This window comes from Parasteatoda tepidariorum, chromosome 2 (assembly GCF_982258835.1).
Source record: "Parasteatoda tepidariorum strain Cologne lab strain chromosome 2, Ptep-v5.0, whole genome shotgun sequence".
Classification (NCBI taxonomy): domain Eukaryota; kingdom Metazoa; phylum Arthropoda; class Arachnida; order Araneae; family Theridiidae; genus Parasteatoda; species Parasteatoda tepidariorum.
The window spans coordinates 104,788,198-104,802,762 of NC_141756.1; the positions used below are offsets into that span (position 1 = coordinate 104,788,198).

Consider the following 14,565-nt stretch of genomic DNA (forward strand, 5'->3'; position numbering starts at 1 on the left):
GTTGCGTATTAGGCTTCAATTCGGATCTCAGGTATTTTTAGAAATTTAATCGAAGATTTGTTTCGAAATTTAGAAGGGGTTGTTCTTTATTTTGATAAGCTCGTTCTATAAAGTTCTGAAGAGTTAGCCGCTCGTTTAAAACAAGTACTAGAGTGCTTAAGAAGAGTGGTTTTTAAAGCAAATAGGGAAAAATGCTTATTCAGGGTAACTGAAGTAGATTTTTTGAACTACCGTATCAATGCGAGGTAAAGTCCTTATACCCACTATCTCTCTCTAACGATCGAGACGCCGCTGTTCAGCAACTCAAGATTGTCGTCATGGATTCGTTAGTGACGTCAGCTGACATTACAACGTAGAAAACACTTTTTTTTATTGTTTTTGAGCTATCCAATTTAAACACTGAGTTGTTTGCATCGAGGACACTTAGATGATTTTAAGATCGTTCCGAAACCAGTAGTTCTTACGGGAAAAAAAAAGATGTCTGGTTCAAAACCCAATCAACTCAGTAGAATAAAGGGGTTTCACGTTTTAACAAAAAATATATATAGTTTCAAAAGTTGAATATTGGGGGGAATACTGCATAACACGTGCAATAAATGAATCATATTAGACAAGTGAAGAAGTAAATAACTTTTCATCATAATTAACAGTATTTATTTACAATGTAACTAACATTCTGAAGTTCTAATATTTGTATGCTGTATACGACCTTTTCAGCTGAAGCTCGCAATATATCTGTGTTCATTCCCTTGATGTGTAAAGCAATACGAGCACATTGAATCCCATATGTAAATTATAAATAAATGCAATTTATTAATATAAAAAATATTTACTGCTTCAGTTGACAAATATGCATTTATTGATTACACGTATTATGCTCCAAGCGCAAATTTTCCAGTGCAAGCAACTTTTAACATTTTTTTTTTCTTTTTAGAAATTAAAACCACATGTGTGTCAATTTTTTTTAACCTTCTGATAAGTACACGTGTTATGGAGCTCTAAGCACCTCACGTTATTTTATCTCCAAGTTGTATATTTATATAATACAGTCTATTGCTTTAATTGCTATACATTTATGAACGTGTTGAATAGTAATTAACTGTGAGATTGTAATTGTGAGAATTTTATTTCGGTAGTTAGTGGTTTTATTAATGAAGCACGAGATTTTTTTATAGATTAAAAGCAAAAGGAAGATTTATTTATAATTTTGAGGACCTTGAATATTTATTTTTAGCCCCCAGCCTCCACTAGGCTCGTGCCTAGTGGGCCTAGGCGACAACCGGGCCTTGTCCGTCACATAAAGAAAACACTGGTTGAAGCATTCAAAATATCTTAACAATGTTATCGTAATATGAAGGGCCGTGGTGGATCAGGGGATAGAGTGCTCGTCTCCCAATGAGGTGACTTAGTTTCGAATCCCAGCAATGGCTGGTCGATACGAATACTGACCTCATTGCTGACGTAAAATATACTCAGACGTAGACGGAATATGGGTCAGAATCATGCTAACACTGAGAGTTTTTCCTCTCCATGCACCGCAAATGCGGGTTAGTTCCAGGAAAAAATCCTTCACGATGGCTAATTTCTCCCAATACTTGATCCACGAGTTCCCTTTTCTTCTAAATTGGCTTCAAAATTACAAGGCTATATCGAAAACATAAAATGTGCTGTTGCAACCTCTGTGTAACAGTTACGACTGTTAGGCCAGTGCTCTATTTGCCACAATTTCCCAAAAAGTGCTTGTTATCTAATTTTTTTTAATACCTAAAAAGTGACCCTACCATTACTTAATCTGAATTTCTCAAGAAATATTTGCTAATTTTGATGGTTTTCCCCCAGCTGGAAAAATCTCGCCAAGTTGGCGATTTCTAAGAAAATAGTTTCGCAATTTTTAAAATGTTTAAATAATTAGCCTTTTCTAAAGCCCAGATATTTGTTTACGGCATATTAAATCTGAAAATTATAGATTTGCCTCAAATGTAAGGCACTTAAGCTGTGGAATTTTATTATTTTTCTTAGCGAAAGAACTTCGAAAAACTCTGCTGCATATTTTGATTTCTGTTATAGGTCCAAATGAGCATACTATAAGCGATTTCTGGAGAGCAGTATGGGAGCAGAATTCTCACGTCATTGTCATGCTCACAAAAGTCTTCGACTTCATTAGGGTAAGTACTCTAATAAGGGTCGAGATGCATAGCCTTGTTGGCAGGGCGCTGGACTCACGTTCGCCGAGAAAGAGAGTTTGAATCCAGCCGGCCGAAGACTCCTCGTGTAGTAAATGGCGACTGGTGCGCGTTAAATCTGTCAGGTCACAAAGTCTTCCATGTTCCGATAACAAATCATACCTCTGGGGGTACTGAATTAGAGATTGATTGTTCTCTAGTGCAGGTCGAAATTACGATCTGTGGATGAATGGATGTATGAATGGATCCGCTTATAAACTGTTGTGACATATGGGTGGGACAGAAGTCGAATTCTCAGCCATAGATGGCGCCACTGGAAAATAAAAACAATCGTACTCCTTTCCTTAATAGCCTACTACTACAGTAAGTACTTTTAATGCAAGTGGTAAAAAAACTGAAAGAATTGGTGAAATGTAAAATGGTATTTAGTAATGTCCGCACTTAATATACACTTTTAGACTCCTTATCAGACATGAAGATTAAACAAAAAAAAGATATACAGATGAGGAGTAGTAAACTAATATTTAAATTAGGGAAAAAATCGTTTAGAAAAACAAATGAATCACTATTGTAGAAGGCAGGATATAAATCAACGAAATCTGTTAGATTGCCGAAGTAAACAAAAATGTCATTAGAAACACATCTACTTTGCATCAGCCAATCAGACTGTGAACACTAAATTTCCATGACCAAGCAGCTTAAAGCAGCAATATGTGTATGTGTATAACAATATGTGTGTAAGACATTATCCTAAAATCACGGTTTTTATTTTAAATATATAATCAAATCAAAATTAATAATTTTAGTTTAAAACATGTTTAGATAAACGTTAATTTGTTGTATGTTCATTGAGAATTGAAATATATCTACACTATAAGAGTAACTTTTCATTAGCTTTTAATGATTTATTGCTTTGGTTTATATGTTACCGGCAAAAAAGCGTCGGCATTGTATAGAATGCCTAGGCATTGTATGTAATGTCGGATGATATCAGGCAAGGTATGAAATATGAGAAGTATTACATGCTTTCCCTAGGCGTTGTATATAATACCTAGGCATTCTATAGAATGACAAATGCTATTTAGGCAATGTATGAAAAAAAGAAAACGTCCTGATGAGGTTATTATGTAAATGATGTGCATTTTTCAAAAATAAAAATGTTATCCTGAAAAAATAATTGGAGAGTGTGTTTAAAAAATTTTTATTCCAAATGCGTAAAAAGAAATGACAGTTGTACAAAACACAATTTATGCCTTTTTTATTTAAGAGGGAAAATTTTTCTTCTAAAAAATTAGAAATAAACGTACTTGTTGCAACATGGCAAGCTTGAATGACATTTTGAATTTGACATTTTTGAATGACATTTTGATGAAGATGTAATTTAATCATTGCCGGTTTCTCATTTGGCATTCCATAGAATGCCTAGGGAATGTGTGAAATATAAATCGTTTCATACATTGCCGGCTAGTTTTAGGCATTCTATACAATGGCGGATTTCAAACTTTGCCGATAACATATATATTATTATTAACAAGTGTTATGTAAACCTATTAAAAGAGATAGCGATTATCGATAGCGCCATTAGTTTAAAGTGTATATAAAAGCGTAATATTATCATGAAAGCGTAGTATTATCCTTAAAGCTTAATACTATCATTAAAGTGTATATAAGAGTAATATTTATGTCCCAGACAAGAACTGCACAATGGGCTATTGGCGGCGGTCTGGAAAACATCCCCGAGGATGATCCGAAGACATGCCATCACAATTTTGATACTTATCAGAGGGGATGGCCCCACCGCTTTGGTAGCCCGAGGACCTGCACGCAAAATCGAGCACTTTAAGCTAGAACAGTTTAACGAGGTGCACCCTCGTTAAACTGTTATATCGTGAATCCTCGGTTCCTACTTAAGATGTTCAAAGTGGTCACCCGTCCGCTTACTGACAGCAGAAAGTGATGCTTGACTTTTTTGATTCATCAAGAACCCCTCTACCTTAATGGCCTACAACAACATAGGATTCATCACATAGAACTAATGCCATATGTTGACAAACTTTGTAACAAATTGTGAAACGTGATGAGAAAAATTTCCCGAACATAGCGAATTGTACCTTTTTTTTGTTAATTGATTTTTCTAATTGTCAGCCATTTTTGGATCATCATGCAAATAATACAATAATTTTGCTTTAAATATTCAAATTTTGCAGCATCACCACCTAATGTTAAACACCGTTTTATCTGTGCAGGTGATGTGCGACAGGTATTGGCCCATCGAACTTGACCATCCAGAGAAGTACGGGGACATCGAGGTGACCCTTCTGTCCGAGACGGACCTTGCCAACTACAACATTCGGAGCATGCAAATTAAAAAGGTTCATCTTACATCTTATCAGAGTTGATCACTTTCCATTTTAAGAAACAGTCTTAATTAAGGAGAAAAATAAATGTTTTTATTTTCCAGGGTGATGAAGTGAGGGAATTGTCTCACCTTCACTACGTGGCATGGCCCACCCACACCAATCCATTCCCTTGTTCTCTTCTGGATTTCAGGAGGAGGGTCAAGATGTACCTCAGCCGTTACACGGAGAACGGTCCTCTCATCGTACACTGCAGGTACCAGTTTCCCTTCATACTGGTCACTTTAAACCGGTTTCTTAATTTAACCCTTTTCCAGTGTCACCCGAATCCAGTTCGGGCAACTACTGCGTGCATTATTAGTGATGACCGAACTGACTTCGGGCAGGAGAAAAATTAATGTTTCTGTTTCGTGAAACCTGGCTGGATTCGTTTCTACTTTAGGATACTTAGTTCACTATTTTCCTAATAGATGGCATCAGTGGTCCTAGTTTTTCACCGATTACGACTTCAGTCGAGGGAGTTAAATGTGGGTGTGGGCTTAGGGATATACCATACTGTTAGAGATTTGTAAAATTTATGTATTAAAAATCATAGTGTTGTGTTTTTATATTATACTAGTTATATTATACTTAGCTTCAAAATTTTGTTTAATTTGCTCGAGTTGAATAAGATATGTGTGTAATCCGTTACTTTTTTATGTGTATGTAAAAATTATAAATACAGTAGTTATTTCATTTAAAATTTCATTTTTGAAATAAAAACCATTTTCTAACTTCTATAATAATACAGAGAACAAAATTAAACAGTCAAAAAATTTTCCATTTTTGGTCCATTTTTCTGAAATATCTGTCACTGTTAAGTAAGTGTTGAAAATAACGCGCCAAAAAGATTAAACCGAACTATTTCTCGAGCCCAGAATCATGTTTATTTTTCAATCTATGCACCAGATGGCAGTACCAGCCAGTTTGAAATGTGAAGTTAGCTTGTTTTAAACTAGATGTCAGCACTCATTAAACATTTAAATTTAAATACATTTATACACTTAGTTTTATATAATTTTCTTAAATAAAAAAAATGAAGAAAGGCACATTTATGATCGTTTTCTCTAAAATTATGCACCCATTAAGAGGTTTATTATCGTTTCCAGTAGTATGGTAGCCAAGATTGTTCATCGATGCATTACTATGGGTCGCAATGTTTCCCTAGAGTTCTAAACTTTTTATAATTGAAAAATCTCTTTCAACTCCATGCGCAGTTTGATTCGGCTTATCCAAAACTATCCTTTTTAATCAAATACATGAGCAGCCTATATTGATCTTCATAAACATTATAATAACTAGATCATTAAGGCATTGGGAATATTTCCGTATCGTGATCTGTCGCACCAACTACAGTCGCCAAGGTGCCAAATAGATTTTAAGCTTGTAATTTAAAAAAACAAAAACATGTAGATATTTGTCTGGTGAAGGTTACGAGACATACCTTTCGAGTTGGTCCCTTTCTGTGATTTTTCTTTAAAGCTTCCCGCGGGCCGTTGCCCTTTACCCACCAAAACTCGGCGATTATTCTGCCACAGATCACGATACAGAAATCTCCCCAAAGGATTTGTATTGTATCGCCTTTTTCCTACACATTTAAATAATAACTTAATAAGCAATTTGTGAGCAGTGATGGTTCAGGGGATACAGCGTTCTCCTTCCAGTAAGGTGAACCGAGTTCGAATCCCGGAGATGGCTGGTCGATACGAATTCCGTATAAATTTATACCGACAACAGTGCTGACGTAAAGTATCCCCAGTGGTAGACGCATCATGGTTTACAGTCCCCTTACAGTCAGACTAACAGTGAGAGGTTTTCGTAGTTTTCTTTTCCATGTAAAGCCAAATGCGAGTTAGTTCCATCAAAAAGTCCTCCACGTAGGCAAATTTCTCCTACTACTTGATCCAGGAGTTCCCTTTACTTATGGACTGGATTCAAAATGACAAGGCTACGGAGTTGAACATTGGTAGTCGTAAACCCAAAAGATTGGGTCGGCTGTTCAACGATGGTTATGAAATAAAAAAAAATAAGCAATTTGTTTTTTTTCTAGCGACGGTTGTGGAAGAACAGGAGCTTACATTTGTATCGATTCTAACCTGGACCTAGCAGACGAGGACAGTGTCTATGATGTCTACGGTTACGTTAAAAGTTTACGAAATGCCAGGAGAGGCATGATTGAAGACGTGGTACGTTTTCTAAACCAATTTGTTTTTCTTCATTGGACAAAAAAAATTATATTAAATTTGCATGATTTATAAAATAATTTTACATAATCTCTCTAGTACAATTAGAAATTGGCGGTGACAGTTTTGGTTTAAGTTCTTTCTTTTACTTCCATAGGGTCAGTATAAGTTCATCTACGAGGCTCTAGAAGAAGGTCTCATCAGCGGTCAGACGTGGTTTCCAGTCTCTGAAATTTCGCTACGACTGAAACAGAAATCCGTCAAGAGCCAGATCACGAGGCAAAATGAATACCAAAGGGAATATACGGTAAAATATGTTTTCCCTCAACCATAAGAGTGCGAAGGGACCGAAGGTGCGCGGTATATCTTTTTGTTAATCTGCTCTATCGTAAAGCTTGCATGTCGTCTGGGTACCGAAGCAGGGGGGTGGGGCATCCTTTCTGCGGAGGATCAAAATTGAGATGGCACGTTTTGGGATCCTTTTTGGGTATTTTTCCCAGACCATCGCCCAGTTCTAGCACGGCATAAATAAAATATCTTTTACTACTACTCTACCATAAGAAGCAAAACAATGCAATATTACGCGACTGTAATCCTTTGTAGTTTACGTCGCACTAGAACTGCACAATGAGCTATTGGCGACGATCTAGGAAACATCCCTGAGGATGATCCGAAGACATGCCATCACAATTTTGATCATCCGCAGAGAGGATGGCACCCCCGCTTCTGTAGCCCGACGACCTGCATGTGAAGTCGAGCACTTTACAGTAGAACAGCTTAACGAGGACCCATACCGCACACCCTCCGTTCCTACGCGAACTGATCCAAATGGTCACTCACCCGCCCACTGACCGCAGCCAGTGATGCTTGATTTCGGTGATCTGCTGGGAACCGTGTCCTAACGATCAAGCCACTGCGGAACGCGACTGCAGTCTATCTGGGTAGGAGGATTACCCAGGGACAATTACAGGATTACACTTTTAAGTTATGTTCTTCAAATCTTAATGCACCCCTGAAAAGTCAATCGCAATCGTTTTTCTTTAGACTACAGATAATGCATGCAAAATAAAAAATATTGACTTATATTTTATGAAGCTGCATCTCGTACAAGGAGATAAATGAATGCACAGATAACTCGCATCTAGCCTGTCTACTTTAGTGAATTGACGTAAGGGAATTGAATATTTGATGTCGATGTTAGTTTCGGACAACATCAACGTATCATTAGCTAATGTAACGCAGTTCGTGTAAAAGATTATGCGAGTGGTTATTAAAGTAAGAGTAAACGAAAATAGTTAACAATATTATAATTCTCTTTTCTGTTACCTTGCGCTATCTGGTACAAACAATTATTTATTACACTTCATACTGAATACTCGATTGTTTAAAGTATACAATATTGGAAAACGAAACCTTTGGAATGAAGTTTAAAAATGATTTTTTTTTTCAAATATTTTTTTGTGTGGATAAATCATAAATATTTGGGTAATGCAAATAGTTTTTTTATTTCCATACCGAACACTTTTTTGATATTTTACCAACCACTTTTGACTAGAATAAGTACGTATTTTTTACGTCAAAATTTATGTAAGTTGAAACTTTAAATCACAGGAAAAAATAGTTATCCAAAAAACGGAAAATTTACGTAAGTAAATTCGTTTTTTACGACTATTTTACCAACCACTTTTTACTAAGTAAGAATGAGTACGTAATTTTATATAATATTTACGTCAATAATACATCAAAATGTAATGTAACTTGAAACGTCAAATTATACAAAAAAGTGGTTATCCAAAAAACACAAAATTTGCGTCAATAAATTGGAACCGAAATTTAAATGGTAAATTTGCTATTTCAATAATACGTAAAATACGCAGAATCATTTTCACTAAATCTAAATAGTAAATATTCTTTCGTCAATCTTTCGTAAAATATCCGAAAGTAATCTTACCGAATTGTTGGTAAAATCCATTCCGTTAATATTACGTAAATAATAAATGCAAAGTTGAAAATCTTACTGAAAAATATAATTATAAGTTGTTCTATTTTAATTGATAGTACTAACTGTATATCGTGTGAATCCTATTTTAAAATACCTTAGGGCAGTGTTTCCCAAAGTATGGTACGCGTACCCCCCAAGGGTACGGGAACAGTTTAGCGAGGGTACGCGTTCTTATGCGTAATATCTTGCAATAAACGAAAATTGCAGACAAACTTATTTAAAAACAAAGCTAGCCATGAAAATTTACGATTACGTATTTTTCTATTTGCTATTTTTTTGCTGAGTTAGCAGTTAATAATTAGTGGTTTCAACAGTCAGTTGTGATTTTTAACTTTTGTGCAATTTTTTTTTATAGTAAAAAATACACTCATTTTTTTATTAGTGGTACACAGCGTTACGAAAAATTTAGAAAGGGTACACAAAAGTCATAAGTTTGGGAAACACTGCCTTAGGGAAAAAAAGAATCCTAAAAATTATCAAACGGCAAGCGGTCGCTATAGCAATGCGAGCAATGACGACGCATGCGCACTGTTTACTGTGACTCTTGAGCAAAAACTAATTGAACACCGCTATTATACAATATCAATGCTTCCATTCTGTTTAATTCATGTCCCTCTTTGAAATAAAAAATGTTTTATGGAATGTCATTGTGTTTATGACTTATGTTGGGGTGGGGGTTTTATTTTCAGAAAATCTGCAACACATCAGCGAAGTTCACAATAGGGGACAGAGCCGGAGGTCATCGACTGGAGAATAGGCATAAGAACAGAACTATTTCTACAGTGCCTCGTGAGTACTATACATTTCACGCTTATTTTCATAAGTCAGATGTTACTTTATACGGTTCTATGACCATTCTTTAATCAAAATTTTAAAAAAAAGTTCGTTTATTATTTACAACTATTGAACTGCTAAAATTACTATTATGCAGAACAAAATGGCTCTCCTCAGTGGAGTTTCTTTCTCTAAAAAATTGAAAGCCGCTTGAGAAAACATCATCTCAATAAATTATTATTTATTTTTAATTGAAAAATATAGATATAGCGTCAGAAAAATACCTCGATTTTTAAAAGAGGAGTTTAATACCTTTGACATAGATTTTTCTGTAGTATTAATATATAGGGGAGAGTGGGGTGAATTGTAACATTTTTCACTTAACTATTTTTAACTAACAAAAAATCCAATATATTATTACTATTAATTGACAGACGAGTAAAGTAGACTATCCTCTACTAGAAAAAATAAATAAATACCTTATTTTAAATGTTATTATACTTGTTATTAACTATTTTTGACAGTCCTGCACTTGTTACAATTGTCCCCACTTACGGGGTCAATTGTAACAGTTCATAAATTCAACTAAAACATAGTTAATTATACATATTTTCATAGTTGTGATATATTTTGTATTGATCAAAGTAGTAGTGATATTTTAGGAGTAAAAATAATAGTAAACAGAGACATAAAGGGTTAAACTTTTAACTTTAAGGGGTTAAAAATTTTAATTTATGCTACGAAAGGTGACAAATAAAATAATGCACAAGCAACATAATATAAATGCTATAGGAAACTATTGGTGGTTCTTAAAGAGTTAAGTAATGGTTTATAAACATAAGATTATTTATTTTCAGCTGTCACAATCGTCTCTTTACTTATTGTTACAATCGTCCCCAAGACGCCATTTCAGCTTCATTTATTAAAAACAATGCTAGTTAATTAACAAAACTAATCTTTTTCTTTTTTGAAATGTTAATTAAGGTGTCCACTTACATATTCTGTTAATAATTTTTATTTGTTTAAGCAAAATTACTTTGTTGCAATATAATATTCTAATAAAAAATAAAGTACTTACGTAGCGTGAAAATATCTTTTGTGATGTAACTATTTCAAAAGTACATAAAAATGGTTGCCAGCAGGGGTGTACATGTAGATTTATTAAATACACGTTGTGCGCAACCTAAGAACCAAATCTAGAACCCGACACTCGAAATTTTTGCTTTGTTACAATCGTACCCTGTTACAATTGACCCCACTCTCCCCTACTAAAAAAAAAAAACATCGTTTTTTTAGTTCTTCATAAATTTATAAAAGTTTTCTTATTATCAACAGTGTTTATTATAACTATTAACTCACTTTTATGTTTGTAATGATGAAAATTTGCGATCGAAATTTCTACCTCTTTCCGAATAGCAAAAGCACTCAAATTTCTACTGAAGTTCCATGCTTGATGGCACTATAATTTGCAATCATTTCATGACCACTACATACAGAATTTATTTATATTTTACTGACAAATCGATCTTATCAAAAGCAGATAGATTAATTAATCTGAGTATCTAAAGTTCTCAAAATTCAACTAGTGTGCTAATGATAATGTTACTGTGAATGACCGAAATTAGTGGTTGTTGACAATCACATTGTCACTTTAGTAAATGTCCGAAATATATACTAGGTCTAGTTAAGCGAAACTGCCCGGTATACATTTGCCCGGTATGCCCTACATCAATGTTTTAAGATCAAGTGCCACTGCCCACTATGCATTTATTCGGTACTCCAAACACTGATGTTTCACTTAATCATCCTCAACGGAAAGTGACTATGTGATTGTTGACATTCACCGGCCGAAAGTCGACATTCTCTTTATTTCTGACATTCGCGATAACAAATATATAGTTTAGGAAATAATATTAATAGTTTGCCGGGTCCAAATACTGAGTTTTTCCCGATTTTTATTATCCCGAAAACTTTTGAGTTCTACTGATTTCTTTCAAAAATTTCGTTCGAAGTCTAAGAAAAAAGTACATTAAATTAAAAAAGGGAACAAAAAAAAACATTGACTTGCAACCATGGATAGGATTACTATTTATTTTCCACACCACTTGCATAAAAATGCATTGTAACAAGCATGAATGAATAAAATTTTCTTATCTTTTTTTTTCTTTGCAGCTGACAATTTTAGACCCTATTTATCTTCATTTCAAAGCAACGACAGTACGGATTACATAAATGCCGTTTTTGTTGATGTAAGTTATATTTCTCTCCTCTTAATATTCGAAACTGCAAATTTTTTCTTCAAAAAATATTGTTCACTACTTCTTTAAGATTCTTAGAAAGTCAATATTGTTTTGTGCGAAAAAAAAATCACCCTGAATTACCTTTATTCTAGTGATAGAATTTTTACAGATTGAGCTTTGTACAAAATTTTTCAATTTGCTTAAAAATTTCCAATAAATACGGCTATATAAGCAAACAATTAGCATTAAATTACAAAAAAAAAGATATTTAATACCCAAAACCTAATTAATGACTTGTCTTCGAACAGGTTCTATAAATGTCCATTTGGATTGATTTACTATTGATTGATAGACTAGACTTCACATGAAAATTCCGACCTCAATCAATACCTCCTAGAAGAAAGGAGGCTTCATCGCTCATCAATTTTGTAGTCCGACATAACGAACATAAACTGCGCAGTGGGTGAAAAATAAGAACGATGTCACTAAGTGTGGGCTTATAAGCTGCGCGGCTCTCTAAAATACGAAAAATGCCATTCCGTTTGGACTATTAAAGAATCAAATTTCTTGTTTATGGTACCCTGTGCTGAGGCCTTCTCCTTTCTAAGACGTATTGACTTTATTGAGTAAGTAGTATTATTTGACTTTATTGAGTAAGTAGTAGTAAGTAACTTTTATAGGATGCGAGGAATATAATGAGTAAATAGACTTTCGAAAAAAAATAACAAATTACGTAATTAGAATTCATTAATTCTATTAAATTTAATTGAAAATTAAAGACTGGGGGAGAGAATTCTGACCAGTGACCACCACATCATGCTGTTAATCACGAAAATATATAGCCTTTTACGCCTTACCCGAAACAGGCTATTGCAGGTGTTAATTCCTCGTAAGACTTCCGGGTTATTACTTCCGACTGATTTTTACGCCTACAACTTGGAAATACGCACCATGCTATATTATCATACTTGTAGTGTTTTCAATATAACGCGTTCTTTCAATCGAACTTTTAACGAAACAATCAACAAATTAAATTCGGAAGTTTCCGCAAACTTGCTATGATGCTACAAAAAAAAAAAAAAAAAAAGTAGTGCGTGGAGTCCCTCCGCGCGGAAGAAGTTAAACTTCGTAACCTGCGACGTTAATTGGAGAAGAATCAGCAGTCGTAGAAGGATCTATTCAACGACTCTTTTTCCTTCTCCGCTCGCTTCCGTGCTCTGTAATCACGGTAATATTGTGCATTTTTCCCTCTTCGACCTCTTGAACCAGTGGAAGTGCTTGTGGTTGCCTCATCGTCTCGCCCTGGAAAATGTATTAATAATGTATGTGAATGCGTCATAATGTAATTTCAGAAGAGAAACAATCAATTGATATTCACAAGAGACGTACCTTGACATAACCTTAAACCCGTCGAATTGTCCGTGGGATTGTTTTCACTCATTTTTTACAATTGTTATCCACTAAATTTGAAAATAAAAAATACTATCCTATTAAATTATATGTGTATCAAATCAAACTAAAAAAAATATTTATAGAAAAACAATACTTTTATTATTTTTATGCTAGTGAGAACCAAAACAATATGGAAATGAATGAGGGATAACTGGATCCTTCCACGTGATTTCCCGGCCAATAAAAATGTAGCGTTAAACGTTTAACGCAACCTTGTTGGAAGTCGCATAAGAAGTATAACTTCAAAAAGAAGAAAAAAAAATCGTGCTATTTTACACAAATATAGCCAAATCAGTGACAACACTCAATACATGGCTAACCTTACACTTTTTTTTAATGCTGTCCCACATAGCAAAATAAGGTTTATTTTCACTCATCAAAACCCTTTTAATGCGAACCTAAAAAGGTTTGTCATTCGGTTTACGTGTAAACCTTCTAACCTTAAAACGAGATCTGTGACCATCTGCTCTATTCTACGCACATCCAAAACCTTGGAAAAACACCTTCTATAATAAGAACCTTAAATCGAGGTTGACTTAGGGTTTTCAAGCGTGAAAAAAATCCGTTAATAATGCTAGTCTCAAGGTTAAAATAACCTTAAATCTAGGTAAATATAAGGTTTCTTTTCGCAAAGTGTTGTATGCTCTGCTAAAATCCACTTCGTCTTGAAATTTTAATGGATAATGCAATTTGATCCTATCGCTAGTGTGACGTCAGCTAAAACGTCATTTTGGACCTAAGTGACAAATACTTTTTTAAAAAAAAAGCTTTAAAAAATCATTTTTAATCTTTTTTAGGATGAAAGGTTTGAAACTGCAATATTTTTTCTTTATTGAAAAAAGGTTTTTAGTGCGAACATTTTCGTGACAATAAAAAGAGAATTCCGATACAAGGTTGCTTGTTTTCAAAATATTATTTTTGTTGAATTTGTTTTAGGTTCACGATTTGTTAGAATTTATGAATTACAGAAAACTCTTATGGATGTTAAAATAAAACGCGCAAATTTAAACGCAAATCACAATAATAAAACTTCCTAGAATATGAAGCCTGTTCACGCCTCGCCTCGTAAGCATAACATAAGCGGAGGGATACACCGGAAGTTTTAGAAATTTCTTCCGGTTGTAAGAAGCTTGCTATTGTTTACATTCAGTCAACCAGCCATAGAGCGTTCGTCTTCCAATGAGGTGACCCAGGTTCGAATCCCAGCGGTGACTGCTCGATTTGAGTACAGATCTCGGAGTACCTTAATGGCAAACGAGCCGCGATGGCTCAGGGGATAGAGCTTTCGCCTTCCAATGCGGCGAACCAGGTTCGAATCCCAGTCGATACGAATTC

General features: G+C 34.5%; 1 protein-coding gene across 4 annotated transcripts in view; it reads left to right on the forward strand.

The window, feature by feature from the left end:
* The window catches only part of LOC107440418 (receptor-type tyrosine-protein phosphatase kappa), a 99,662-nt gene that overhangs the window by 72,674 nt on the left and 12,423 nt on the right, over positions 1-14,565 (forward strand). For all 4 annotated transcript variants that reach the window (XM_043054733.3, XM_043054732.3, XM_071177949.2 and 1 more), the window contains exons 5-11: positions 2,068-2,165; positions 4,430-4,555; positions 4,645-4,796; positions 6,630-6,765; positions 6,920-7,069; positions 9,454-9,553; positions 11,711-11,787. In XM_043054733.3, coding sequence (XP_042910667.1) covers positions 2,068-2,165; positions 4,430-4,555; positions 4,645-4,796; positions 6,630-6,765; positions 6,920-7,069; positions 9,454-9,553; positions 11,711-11,787 — 839 coding nt within the window. The remainder of the gene's footprint in view (positions 1-2,067; positions 2,166-4,429; positions 4,556-4,644; positions 4,797-6,629; positions 6,766-6,919; positions 7,070-9,453; positions 9,554-11,710; positions 11,788-14,565) is intronic.